Here is a 15,169-nt window from a genome sequence, read left to right as displayed (position 1 = left end):
CGTGGCGGCGGCAGTGGCGGATCTACGGGAGGCGTCCAACACGTGGGTGGCGAAGTACCGGCGGGAGAAGGCGCTGCTGGGCCGGGTCTCCTTCAGGGACATGTACTCAGCGCTGAACGCCGTGTCCGGCCACTACATCAGCTTCGGGCCCACCGCCCCCATCCCGGCAAAGCGCAAGGCCCGCATCCTCGAGGAGATGGATACCGCCGAGAAGGCCCTGCTCAGGGGGAGGTAGTCCTTGTTTTTTGGCCTACCTACATGCGCGCGGCATCGTTTAGTCCTTTTTCAGTCACTTGAATTTGGGCGTGCAAATTTTTTTGTGCTTTGCTCGGGGCAGAATCCGACATTACGTTGAATTATGTTAGCGTTTGTGCGTTATGCTTTTGAGCTAAGATGTTCTAACAGTTCTGATGATGAAATGAACGTTGTGTGGATTCTATATTTGGGATCGAATAGATACAGCTTAAATCCTTACCTACTTTTAACCCTCGATTTCATCCCTTTTCTTTGCTGCACATTCGCTTTGATGCATTGATTATCTGATGTATGAGGGGCAGGTTAAGGTTGAAGAGGATAAGATCGTGGTAGCATGTGTGGTAACAGATGTCTCTTCCCTTTTGGTTTTTGGTAAAATAGATGTATGATACTAAACTAAACATGAATAAATATATCTCCAAGAGTTAAAAAACAAAATATCTAAATATCGAACAAAGAGATCAGCTATAGAGCCCCGAATAATAGATTCAGAATACTTAGTCACAAAGAAAATCATTCAGTCAACAATACCATTGACCTCCCAAAAATATGCAAAACTTCAAACGTAATCAAACATCTCAACATTCCCCATAATAATGAATGCCGTCTACTATTATCCAATAGTAGATTAGAAAACCATCTAACAACTGTCATAGAATCACCTTTGATCCAAATTTGTGAAGCCTATAATTTTAAGACAATATGAACTAAACCTTCTTATGCAGGACATAACTCTATTATAGAAACTGCGGTATCAAAACTTGAATACCTTCTGTTGCAATAAATACACCAGTCGCACCATGAATAATGAAACTAGATCCATCAGTATTGGAGTCTGCACACTATCATCAAGTTAATTTTGAGAAAATAGAAGGATGATAGCTCTCAAAAAAAATATATTAATTTAGAAGATGTAGAGATTGTCAAAAAAAAGTCACAGATTTTTTTTGTTAAAGGTTCTGTAATAACAACTAACTAATGAAACTATTGGGCCTGGGCTGAAGCTTTTAAAAAAATCAATGAAGTACCAAGTCTTATATCTTGAAATATGCGAGCATTACTTGCCATCCAAAATTATAGATGGTATAACAACACAAAAGAGCTTCAAACTTTATAACATTAGATGAATTATTCTTTTTAATAGTACATAAAAACTCCTCAATCAATAAGAATAAACTGATAGATATATATTGTAGCGAAAAAACTCTCCATGCAGAGAAGCAATGCGATAATGATGTATTACATTTGAACAAATTCCCCCTCTTCTGAACAAACATTACAATGGCTTGTCATATGAAAACCATATTAAAATAAAATTGGTTTGCAAGGAAGCCGAATCCAGGTTAATTTCTATATAAATAAGGCAATTCTGGGGTGAGCTTCTAATTTCAGGCCCATACAAAATTTGGAGTTCTTTGGGTTTTAATGGAAAAGATGCAATAAAGATTAGAAACTTTCATCATCGATCCAGAGGATACACCCCAACCCAATCTGTATCCAAACTCACCACGGAAGATAGCTAAAGATAAAATTTTATCCACCAAATCCTTAGAAAAAGCTTGTGCCGATGTAGCCTGATTTCACATGTGGTCACCCACAATAAAATCTTTAACCATAGTATCTTTAATTGCCAAAATATTTACGAGTGCTAGTCATCATTCCAAAGATAAAGAGCAAAACCAAGGATCTTGAACCACATTTATAGACACACCATCCTCACACACCATTTAATATTAGAATAAATAGTAGGAGCATAGGAATAAATTTTCTTTCAAACTAGAAAAGCAATGCATGGACATATTGGAATAGTTGTCATTGACCATGCTCCACACTTAGCCTACATTCACGAGCTCTAAAAGTCATCCACTATAAAAGATATCTCACAGCATGCTTAGCCATTGGAGCATCACCTCTGGTGAGCAAAGAAAAAAAGATACCCTAACCACCAACTCGAGGTGATTGACTAACATGATCTCAATTAATAAAAAGCAATGATTTTTAATGCATTGTCTGACAAAAGTGTTCACTTTAGGACTAAATTTAATCATAAATCTCTCAAAATTAATCCACTATCTTGAAGTTGCATAATACTTTTGTAAAATGGTTGATACGATTCTTGCATTATTCAGAATGGTCCTAGCAAATAAAATACAATCATCTGCAAATAAAAAGTAAGAGACAAATACTCAAGTTCAACCAAACCAATATGTTAATAATAAATTATTGTCAACCGCTATCTTCAGCAATCGTGACAACGCATCTACGCAAATGATAAATAAATAAGGCAATAAAGGGCACCCTTATCATACACCAATAGAAGAATCCTTTAACCAAAATTATAAATGGTGACTCAATACAATCCTCAATCCATTTAATTCAAATTTCAGAAAACCTATTTGGTGCATGGATAGAAAAATATATAGAATCCCAACGAACTCTATTACAACTCTTTCCAAATCAAGCTTAATAGACATGTAATTTTGTCTAACTAGAGCATGCTGTAAATCATACATCATTTTTTGAGTCAAAATAGTATTACCAGGTATACTCTTTCCTTTAATTAAAGCACCTTCTTCCTGACTAATTAATGGATGAAGAATATTTTGCATTCAATTAGCCAACAATTTAGCAATAACTTTATACAGAGTAGAGCATAAACTGATTGGATGATAGTGAGATAGAACTGATATATCTGATCTTTTAGAGATTAAAGTAATCAATGCATGCTTCTAAGAGACTGGTATAAAATTAGAACTAAAAAATTATTGTATTGCAAGACAAACATTCCTTTCGAATAAGTGGTCAGTAATATTTAAAAAAAATTGGTGGAAAACCTTTAGATCCAAGCATCTTATCCCCAACCATAGATCGCATAAAGAACTCAATCTCAATCTTTGAAGTATTAGAAAATCGGATAGGCAGCATGTGTAGATTTTAAAATTTTTTAAAAATACAGCAGAAAATAAAATGGATTAAACACTTTAACCCCACATGCAAAAGATCAAATCTAATCTTACCCAAGTCCAAGGAAAAACACATATATACAATCTGAAATTTAGAGACAAGTATGAGATCGAATCCCATTATCTTGGCATGGATAGATATTCACCACTTATGATAATCATGGATTCGTAGATGCTCGAGCCGCATACGTATCCAGCCTCCACGGATATCCACCGAGATCAATCTCGAATTGATCTCCTCATTGTAGAATCTTTTTTTTCAAGAAGAATCTTAGCTTTGAGATCTTAGACCAACACCTTGATCTGGACTACACGATCAACTCCTTGATCTGCAGCCTTCTTCTTCTTCTCCTTGATCTTCACTCTTGAAAACAAATCTCTCAGAGTCTTAGCGTGTGGAAGGTGGGATGCCCAACTCTTAGGCATGGAAGAGAAGAGAGGGAGGAGAGGAGGCATGAAGAAGGGAGAGAGAGGAATTTTTTCACAAAAAATTCTATTACTTGGAAACCCTAGAGACATGCTCTTTATATAGGCACTATCCTGATACATAATAGAAATCCAATTATCTTAAAAAGATATATTCTTATCTCATAAGAATTATCTATCTTTTTAATTTGATTTATTTCAATTAAAATCAGATATAATTGGTATATAATCAGTCCCTTTAGGTGTTGGAATTTTGGGTTTGGTGCATGCATGTGTGTTTCAAAACTTCATTTTCTAAAAACCACAATGGAGAATAAGATTAAAATAATTTTAATCTGAATTATGTATGCATAAAAATATAAAATCACATGCAGTTATTTCATATGCTAAAATTGATATATGCTGAAATTCAGATTGTGATCAAATCACATACCTGTTTTGTAATCTCTTTCTTCAAAACTGGATTTGAAAGAGACGAAGCTCTCTGTTAGCCGCACAAGTGTCCGACCTCTATGAGTATCCACTCGAGATCAGTCTGGAACAATCCTCTATAATCTGAATTTTGATTCTTCAAAATTTAGCCTGCTGAATCTGAACGAAGTCTGCATCGCGATCAACACTTGATCTTTCTCCTTGATCTTCTTCTTCTCCTCTTCTATAGAGTTTCTCCTTGCTATGTGCTGCTACCAGATGCTAGAAATTAGCAAAGAAGAAGCACCCAAACTCTTTTGAACGTGAAACTCCTTGGGACATGCGTCCTAAGGAAGAGGTGTATAGAACACCCAAGAGAAGAGAAAGGAAGAGGAAGAGAGGACGTGGGGAGAGCCTTTGGGTGTGAGGGGCTACTAGTTTTGATCACTTAGAGACCTTAGGAGAAGTTCCTTTAAATAGGCACAAATATTGAATCCTATTCAATCATATAATACAAGTTCTACTTGTATTAGGATTCCTATTAACTTAAGCTATCCAACTTATATTAGGAAGCCTATTAGGTGCCAACAATTGGAGCCCTTACACCCATAATTAGACATCCTCTTTTGCACCCAAGAAACACCCCATACGAAATCAAAAGGCTCTCTAATTAATGGACACGTCCAAAATGATCAAATCAAAGTGGCACCCCATAATAACTATCAAGAAGATTCATAAAGAACTTGCACCCTTAATTTATGTGATCCATAACCTTAGACACCCAACAATTGGAGTCTCATGAATTTTATTTATGTAGGTAATTAGCAGGTAATTAAGTTAGAATTAGTTTATCAAATAAGTAATCCTAATGAAAAGAGAAATTGGGTCCAACCATATGCTAGCAAAGTTACCATGGACCCAACGAATTTCTCTAAACCCAATTGACACTTCATAAGCTTAATTTCTTACTCCAGGCCTAATCCCTTTGTTGTGTGACCTCATAGGTTCAATTCTATCTGGTAGTGAGATATACAATGATCTCTATCATCACATTATTGAAACTCTTTTCAATGTATCGAAATAATTTCACTCTAACTTAATCAAAGATTATCGATCTGGAACAATCCTAGTGAGCTTTCACAATCCATCAGTGATACCTAGCAATATGTAGTGGTCACCCAGTAGAACTGAAATGAACCTCTAGGTATAGTTAACATGTGATTTAGTCTCTCTATCGTGAGTCCCGACTAGATGGTAGGTCATGGATAAATCGTCAAAGCTCAACATCAGTCATATGATAGATTGATTAGCTTAAGTCTAGTTGTGACTTCTATAGAAATTCTTTTCCATCAATCACACTGCTGTTGTCACAGAGTCTTGGACTTAGCCTCTCAAATTTTATAGGACTACTTCTCTCTATCAAGATCAATAGATCCTATCTTAATGCGCACCCCACTCCTATAGTGGATCAAGTGTCACCAACATCCACTATAAGGGCTCACTGAGTTTCATGTTTATGTATCAATCAAACTCCAACAGCCTCACTGCGAGTAGCAGTACCATCTCAAGTTAAAAGATCAGTCACACAACTACGGCATCGAGATAATCACTGACGATTGAATAGAAATCCAAACGATCTCTCGTATGGTCACGCTCAGTGCCAGTTGTTCTCTAACAACCATCCATACTTGTCGCCCTATGTCTCTACACAATAGACTAGAGATCCATCTTTCTCGAAGAAAGTGATTTGTCTGCAGTCTGTCCAGATCCATCATCATCCTCATGATGATCCTATGACCGAAAGTATTTAGGAATAAAATACATGCCTCTAATTCTCAACACTTTGAGAATATGTATCGAAGGTAATTCCATGGATGATTCAAGGACACATCACACATGAATGACAAAGAAATTATCCTTTTATTGATCATATCAATATATTAAGTATAAAATTATATCCTAAATTTATTACAATGTGTCAGCCATATTGACTTCTAGGACATACATCTAACAATCTTCCACTTGGACTAAAGTCAATTGATCACAAATCTAAGTCCCATCTTTTCAAGGTAGACTTTCATTTTTGGTTGGCTCAACTACTTAGTCAGTGAGTCTGTCACGTTATCCGCAGAGTCTACTTTTCGTACCTCGATATGAGATAGTCACGTACACTGCTGCTTTATGTGTTTGGACTTCTGGTGAGACCTTAGGCTCCTTAGCAAGGGCTATGGTGCCATTGTCTTTGTAATATTGTATCAGGACATGACATCCAGTTCTACAACTAACATTAGAGTCAAATTCATTTTACACATCTACAGCATATTCAGTCTCCATTGATCGTATATTCAAAATTCTTCTAATATATCAAACAAGAATACATCCTCAACTCACAACTCAGAATCTCCACCAAAGATCAAGAACAAATCCTTAGTCCTTCTTAAGTACTTAAGGATATTCTTCACAGCTATCCAATGCTCTTTGCTTGGATTCGATTGATACCTACTTGTGACACTCACAGCAAGGGCAATATCATGTCAAGTATACAGTATGGCATACATAGCTTTCTATTGCCGAAGTATAAAGAATCCTACTCATGCACTGAATCTCCTCAGATGTGGTTGGACACATCATCTTAGAGAGATGAATACCATGCCTAAGAGGTAAAAGACCTCTCTTGAAGTTTTTCATGCTGAACCTCTTCAGCATCTTCTCTATGTACAACTTTTGTGATAGGTCAAGCATCCATTTAGATCTATCCCTATAGATTTTTATTCCAGAATATAGGATGCTTTCTCTAGGTCTTTCATAGAGAATTTCTTGAACAACCATCTTTTGACCATGGTCAGCATAGGAATGTGATTCTAAATGAGGAGAATATTATCCACATATAATACGAGAAAGGTGATCGCACTCCCACTGACCCTCTTGTATACATAAGGTTCCTCTTTATTTTTGATGAAGTCAAACGATTTGATTGCCTCATCAAAATGATGATTCCAACTTCGAGAAGCTTGCTTTAATCCGTATATAGATCTTTATAGCTTACAGACTCTGTGATCACCATCACCAAATGTGAAACCCATAGACTACTCCATATAGATATTTTCTCAAGATATCCATTCAGGAAGGTAATTTTCATTCCATCTGCAGATTTTATAATCGTAATAAGCTGCAACAGCAAGTAAAGTACGGATGAATTTCAGCATAGCTACAGACGAGAAGATTTTTTGATAGTCAATGCCCTCACACTGACTGTAACTTTAGCCACAAGCCTAGCTTTATAAGTCTCTACCTTACCATCGACATCTATCTTTCTTTTGTAGATTCATTTACATCCAATAGGTACAATACCTTCAGATAGATCCACTAAAGTCTAGACTTGGTTTGAGTGCATCGAGTCAATTTCTGACTTCATAGCATCTAACAATTTCTCAAAATTGATGTCAGACATCGTCTCGTCAAAGATATTGGGATCATCACCATGACCCTATCTCCTATAAAGAATATTTTCTTTACTTCCTCCGTAAGCATACCCATGTACATTTCTAAAGGTCGGAGATCCTACTAGATCTACGAAGTGGCAGAGGAACATCAACTACTGGCTCATGGACTATGGATTCCTGAGGATCTATAGCTCTAGACTCTTTAGAGACCTTCTCTTCAAGTTCCACTAACCTCCCACTGTCGCCATCCTAGATAAATTTTTTTTAAAAATATGATATTTTGACTCACAATCACATTGTGGTCTTGTGGAAAGTAAAAGTTGTATCCCATAGATTCTTTTAGATATCCTATAAAGTGAGTTATAATAGATCTATCCTCAATTTTTTCACCATCTGTCTCTTGACATAGGCCGACATCCTCAAGTCTTAAGATAAATCAGACTTGGCTTCTTATCGAACCATATCTCAAACGGTGTGGTAGAATGGCTTTGAAGGAATCCTATTCAACAAGTGAATGGCAGTTAACAAGGCATGTCCCAAAGAAATAAGGGTAGACAGTGAAGCTCATCATGGATCTGACCATATCCAATAGGATCCTGTTCCTCCTTTCGGATACCCCGTTGAGCTGAGGTGTTCCAAAAGGGTCCACTGAGAGACTATGTTGTTGTCCTTAAGATATCTCAAAAATTTTTGACTAAGGTATTTACCTCCTCAATCAGATCGAAAACCTTAACAAATTTGTCTGTCTACTTTTCTACTTCATGCCTCAATTCTTTGAATTTTTTAAAGGCCTCAGACTTATGTTTCACATATTCATACCTAGACAGGTCATCGGTAAAGATAATGAAGTAGCTGTAACTACCTTAGCCTGCACATTAAATGGCCCACACAATCAGTGTTACCAGGGCAAGTAACTCTATGACCCTTTTTTCATGTCCTACAAAGGGTAACTTGACTATTTTTTCTCGAAAGCAGGATTCACAAGCTGGATATGACTCTGGATTAAAGAGCTAAGGATCCCATCTTTTTTCAGTCTATTTATTCTATCTTCTCCAATATGGCCTAGTCTTGGTGCTACAAGTACTTCTGGTTAATCTCATCTTTGAATCTTTTTTGACCTACGACACTCACTATTTTCTCGTTTAGATTCACATTCGCATCAACATGCAAATGATAAAGACTGTCAATTAAAAGACCTCATGCAACCAATTTATTTCATAAATAAATAGAACAAAAATCTTTATTAAAACTAATTTCAAAACCTTCCTATGCTAGCACAGATATGAAAATTAAATTTGACTAGCTACAAGAATATAATAACAATCTTTTAATTCTAATCTAACACCAGATGGTAATTGAAGAGAGTAAGTGCCAACGACCTCTGCAGTAACCTTTACTCCATTGTCAATCCGAAGGATCATGTCACATTCTCTCAACCTTCTACTTTCTATCAGACTCTGCAAAGAGATGCATATATGAGCACTTGAGCCAGAGTCTAATACCTAACTAAAAGTAGAAAAAATCGTAAGGTTAGATTCAATTACGAGCATACTTTCAGAAGGTTTGTCATCCTTTTTGGTCTTTAGGCTCTCCAGGTATTTAGGACAGTTCCTCCTCAGTGGCCTTCAACATGACAATGAAAACACTTTCCCTTTGCTTCAGCCGCTTTAGGACCATCCTTCTTTAGCTTGCTCTCTCTCTTCTGCTACTTTGCGGATTTAGTCTTCTTCCTTCCAATAAACTTTCTCTTGGAAGAAGAAGTCTGCTCCATAGCGAGAACAGTGCCCCTTGAACTCTTCAAGGTACCCTCTTTGTAACCAACATATTGACAAGTTCAAAAATAGTGCAGTTAAGTTTGTTCATATGAAAATTCATAATGAATTGACTATATGAACTGGTCAGGGATTGAAAGATCGGATCCATCTGCAATTCTTTTTGCATATCAAATCCGAGCTTCTCAAGCTCCTCAATGTCTTGATCACTGTCATACAGTGCTCATGGAAGACTGTCCCTCACGCATCTTGAGGTTAAAGAGTCTCTTGGACACTTCAAAGCGCACAGTACGGCTTTGCTCACCATACAACTCTTGCAGATGAGTGATCATAGCCTAGGCAGTGGGTATATGCCGTGCTGGCTTTGTAACTCGTTTGACATGGATGCCAGTACATAACACTTGATCCGAATCATCCATCCACTTCTCAAAGACAGCTCTCTACTCAGCAGTAGGATGGTTTGGTAACACAATGGGATCTTGACGAGAATATGGCTTAACTTTTCTGAGATCAGGATAATCCTGAGATTTCTAAGTCAGTCTTTAAAATTATTACCGATCAAACGATTGGTTTCAAAGATGCGAGTAAGAGGATTTGAGGCTGACATGATGGTTTAACTACGAGAGTAGAGATTCAAGTTAGACTTTTGTACTAATATTTTAATTTGCTTCCAGGCACTTTAAGATGCAAAAAATGACTTTCACTAATTTTTTGGATCTCTGCACTTCTTTTGAAGAAAATAAAAATCCTAATGCGACAAAGGATTTCTAGTGGGTGCTACGATCCCACCGATGATATGCACCTCACCTAACAGTTATTGGTAATATGCACATCGATGTGTAGGTGACTCTTTGCCCAGATACTTCACTAAGCATATTCAGCTACTTGATCTCCAAGTCATATGGGCTCACCTAACAGTTATTGTCCACACTTCTTAGTTAAGCCCGACCCACCATTCACAAATAGGTGCAAAACCGTTATTGGGTCCCTCACCTAACAGTTATTGAGCCCAACCCCATCCTTATCCTGGAACAACTCTTTGCTAAAGAGTGGTTGCGTATTCCTGATGCAACTGGACCACCATGACCAGTTGAGAACAATCAATGTCGGTAACACGCCCGCACATTTACAACGGTGGAAGACCTACGGACTTAATATTTGTGGAGAGATTTGGATTTAAATCTCATCTAATCTGTCATCATATGATCGATCTAACTAGCATGGGCTAAACCAAACCACTAAGCAACCTAATTCAAGATCCAATCTTCCAAATTGATCAGGTAAGTAGAGAACGATAGGGGTCCCCCTGTTGCCTTCCTTATACACCAATGAATTGACCAGGTCGACTAACAGAACCAATTAAATAATCACGTCTCATTAACTTACCTTAGACACCAATAGATCGATTGATCAGAATTGGTTAGCTAAAGTGAATCGGACTCAAACAACGAGCCAAATTAAGTCCTTAGGTTAATCAATTTGATCAACAATAATTGTATGATCATTAACTTAATTCATCTAACTCAATTCAATACTTGACTCGATTTGATCAATTACTTAATCGAATTAGATCCATATGACTCAAATCAAAAATCTTAGATGTAATCCTATTACATGATCTAATTTTTGATTTTTTCATGACCAAAACTCTCATACACAAATACAAATTTCAGATTCTAAAATCATATTTTAGATCTAAATTTTTGGCATGAAAGTAAATTTTAAAATATAAAAATAATTTTTAGAATTTAATATACAAACATATATCATATATATGCATGTATAATTAGATCTAAACAAAATTTTAGATCTAAGCATGATATCATATATCTCATATACTAATCATGAATGAGATTAAAAATAAATTTATAATCTAAATATATAATCATATATCACATATATGAATCAAAATTCATATCATAAAAATAAATTTCAGATTTCATGCATGCATCTATATTTCACATGAACATTAACTAGAACTCTTTCTAGATCAAAATTTAGATCTATGCATGCAACAATATCAACTATATATTCAAAATTAAATCCAAAATCAAATTCTAAATTTGAAGATCCATCCATATATATCATGTATTAAGAAAAAATTGATTTTGAAATCTTTTCAAAAACATATATATCAAAATTCAGCATATGAAAACCCGTGACTCTGATACCACTATTGAAATTCTGGGTTTGGTGCATGTATGTGTATTTCAAAACTTTATTTTCTAAACACCACAATAGAGAATAAGATTAAAATAATTTTAATCTAAAGTATGCATGCATAAAAATATAAAACCACATGGATCTATTTCATATGCTGAAATTGATATATACTGAAATTCAGATTGTGATCAAATCACATATATATTTTGCAATCTCTTTCTTCAAAACTGGATCTGAAAGAGACGAGGCTCTCTGTTAGCCGCATAAGTATCCAGCCTCTATGAGTATCCACTTAGGATTAGCCTGGAATAGCCTCTATAATCTGAATTTTGGTTCTCCAAAATTTAGCCTGCTGAATCTGAGCGAAGCCTGGATCGCGATCAACACTTGATCTTTCTCCTTGATCTTTTTCTCCTCTTCTCTAGAGTTTCTCCTTGCTATATGCTACTACCAAATACTAGAAACCAGTAAGGAAGAGGCACCCAAACTCCTTTAGATATGGAACTCCTTGGGATGCGCATCCCAAGAAAGGGTTGTATAGAACACCCAAGAGAAGAGAAAGGGAGAGAAAGAGAGGGCGTGGGGAGAGCCTTTGGGTATGAGGGGTTGCTGGTTTTGATCACTTAGAGACCTTAAGAAAGGTCCCTTTAAATAGGCACAAAGATTAAATCCTATTCAATCATATAATACAAGTCCTACTTGCATTAGGATTCCTATTAACTTAAGTTATCCAACTTACATTAGGAAGCCCGTTAGGCGCCAACAATTGGAGCCTTATACCCATAATTAGATATTTTCTTTTACACCCAAGAGACATCCCATATGAAATCAAAAGGCCCTCTAATTAATGGACATGCCCAAATTGATCAAATAAAGTGGTGCCCCATAATAGCTATGAAGGAGATTCATAAGGGACTTACACTCTTAATTTATGTGATCCATAACCTTAGACACCCAACAATTGGAGTCTCATGAATCTTATTCATGTAGGTAATTAGCAAAATTTAGTTAAAATTAGATTATCAAATAAGTAATCCTGACAAAAAGAGAAATTGGTTCCAACCATGTGTTAGCAAGGTTACCATGGACCCAATGATTTTTCTAAACCTAATTGACACTTCATAAGCTCAATTTTTTATTCCTGACCTAATCCCTTTATTGTGTGACCTCATAGGTTTAATTCTATCTGGTAGTGAGATATACAATAATCCCTATCATCATATCATTGAAACTCTTTTCAATGAGCCGAACAATTCACTCTAACTCAATCAAAGTTGTTGATCCAAACAACCTAGTGAGCTCTCACAATCCACCAATGACATCAGCAGTATGTAGTGGCAACCAGTAGAACTAAAATAAACTTCTAGGTGTAGTTAACATGTGATTTAGTCCCTCTATCATGAGTTCCGACTAAATGACAAGTCATGGATAAATCGTCAAATCTCAATATCAGTCATATAATAGATTGATTAGCTAAAGTCCAGTTGTGACTTCTATGAAAACTCTTTTCCATCAATCACACTGCTGTGGCCACAGACACTTGGACTTAGCCTCTCAAATCTCATAAACTACTCCTTTCTATCAATGTCAATAGATACTATCTTGATGTGCATCCCACTCCTACAGTGGACCAACTATCACCAACATCCACTACAAAAGCTCACTGAGACCTATATTTATGTGTCAATCAAACTCCAGCAGTCTCACTGCGAGTAGCAGTACCATCTCAAGTCAAAAGATCAGTCATACAACTACGGCATCGAGATAATCACTGACGATTGAATAGAAATCCAAGTGATCTCTCGTATGGTCATGCTCAATGTCAGTTATTCTCTAACAACCATCCGCACTTATCGCCTTATGTCTCTACACAGCAGACTAGAGATCCATCTTTTTCAAAAAAAATAATTTATGCACCAGTCTATTCGGATCCATCATCATCCTCATGATGATCTTATGATCGAAAATATTTAAGAATTAAATATATATCTCTAATTCTCAACACTTTGAGAATATGTATCGAAGCTAATTCCATGGACGATTCAAGAACACATCACACTTGAATAAAAAAAAATTATCTTTTTATTGATCATATCAATATATTAAGTATAAAATTATGTCCTAGATTTATTACAATATGTCAGCCATATTGACTTCTAGGACATACATCTAACATTAGGTAGGTACAAAGGGCGCTCTAGGAATATATGTCAGGTAGTTGGGGCACCAATTGGTACCCCACATAAGGGTTTCTTGCCATTGAGAGGGGGCGTGGTCCTCTCTCTCTTCTCCACACCATGTCACATAAGAGGGGCGGGCTCCTCTTACAATATCATGAGATTTGGTGCCCATTTTCTGCCAAAAATAAAAGTAGGCACCATCTATTCTTCCATTTATTTCATATGTACTCTTAGAGATAATTAGAAGATAAAGAAGAGATAATGTTAAGATAATTATGCCAACTAATTGACTTAATCAAATCCTCTTGGGTTCACAATTAAGAGCCAATTAAATCCAAATAGATTTAGGTTAAGTTCAAGGCTATGGACTTGATAAATTGAAGTCTCGAGAAGAATTAGATTAACTGTATGCTAGCATGATTCTCATAAACCTAATAAAATTTTAATAAATTCTAATCCAATTGAAACTTCATAAGCCCAATTAAAATTTGAGATTAAATTTCTTAATGTTGATCCCATAGATTTATTCTATCTGATAGTGAGATATATTGTGATCTCCATCATAATATCATCAAAACTCTTTTTGATGGATTGAAATATTTCTAATTATACCCTTCGAGGGCCATCGATCATCAAAATGATGTCCGATGAGTCTCACAATCCACCAGTGACACCTAGCAATATATAATGACAATCTAGTAGAATAAAAGTATAAATCTCTAGGTGCAGTTATCGTATGTTCAGTCTTTCTATCGTGAGTCCCGACTTGACTGAGGTCATGGAGAACTCGTCAAACCCCATTGTCAGTCATATGCAAGATTGACTTGATTCGAGTTTATTTGTGAATCTCGTGGAACCTCTTTTTCAGTATTCACACTTGCTTTAGTCAAAGACCTTCTGAACTCAGTCTTACAAATCGCATAAGATTTTTTTTCTATCAAGGTCGATAGATTCTTTCTAGTGTATCCTACTCCAAACAGCGAATCTAAACCTACTGAAGCCAACATACACAGTAAGGACTCGAATGGTTAGGGACAAGAGAACGTGCAGTTAAACCAGTAGCCTCACTGCGAATAGCCAATGACATCGTAGGTCAAGGGACCACTCACACCACTGTAACATCAAGAAAATCACTGATGGATGAGTAGACATCCATTGATTCTCGTGTTGGTCACGTTCAGTACAAATATTCTCTAACAACTATCTGTACCTTCACCCCAATCTCTCACATTGTAGACCAAGACTCATCTGCCCATAAGGGAGGTAAACCATGCACCGATCTCAAATAAATTGATCACTATCTTTCATGATGATCCTTTGATCGAAAGTATTTAGAAATTAACCACTAATTAATGTATGTCTCAAATTCTTAACACTTTAAGAATACACAAAAATCATCTTTATTAATTTTTAGGATAAATCATGGATACATAAACATGATTAGAAAGAAAAAATTTTTATTGATAATAAAAAGATTACAAGCATAAATTTAAGCCCTGAAATTAATAATATATCAGCCAACAATTGGCTTCTAGGGCACAAATTTAACAAACTTC

At 36.1% G+C, this 15,169-nt stretch overlaps 1 protein-coding gene across 1 annotated transcript; it reads left to right on the top strand.

Moving 5' to 3' along the window:
• On the top strand, positions 1 to 485 carry LOC105047004 (photosystem II repair protein PSB27-H1, chloroplastic; the record flags this gene model as incomplete). The annotated part of the gene is given in 1 exon segment (XM_010925766.3): positions 1 to 485. A coding segment is annotated over 1 exon segment (235 nt), but the record flags the coding sequence as incomplete, so codon positions are not given.
• Between the last annotated feature and the right edge of the window lie 14,684 nt (positions 486 to 15,169).

This window comes from Elaeis guineensis, chromosome 6, assembly GCF_000442705.2.
Source record: "Elaeis guineensis isolate ETL-2024a chromosome 6, EG11, whole genome shotgun sequence".
Taxonomy (NCBI): Eukaryota; Viridiplantae; Streptophyta; class Magnoliopsida; order Arecales; family Arecaceae; genus Elaeis; species Elaeis guineensis.
Note: the sequence above shows the minus strand (reverse complement) of the source record. Positions and strands in the feature narration are given on the sequence as shown.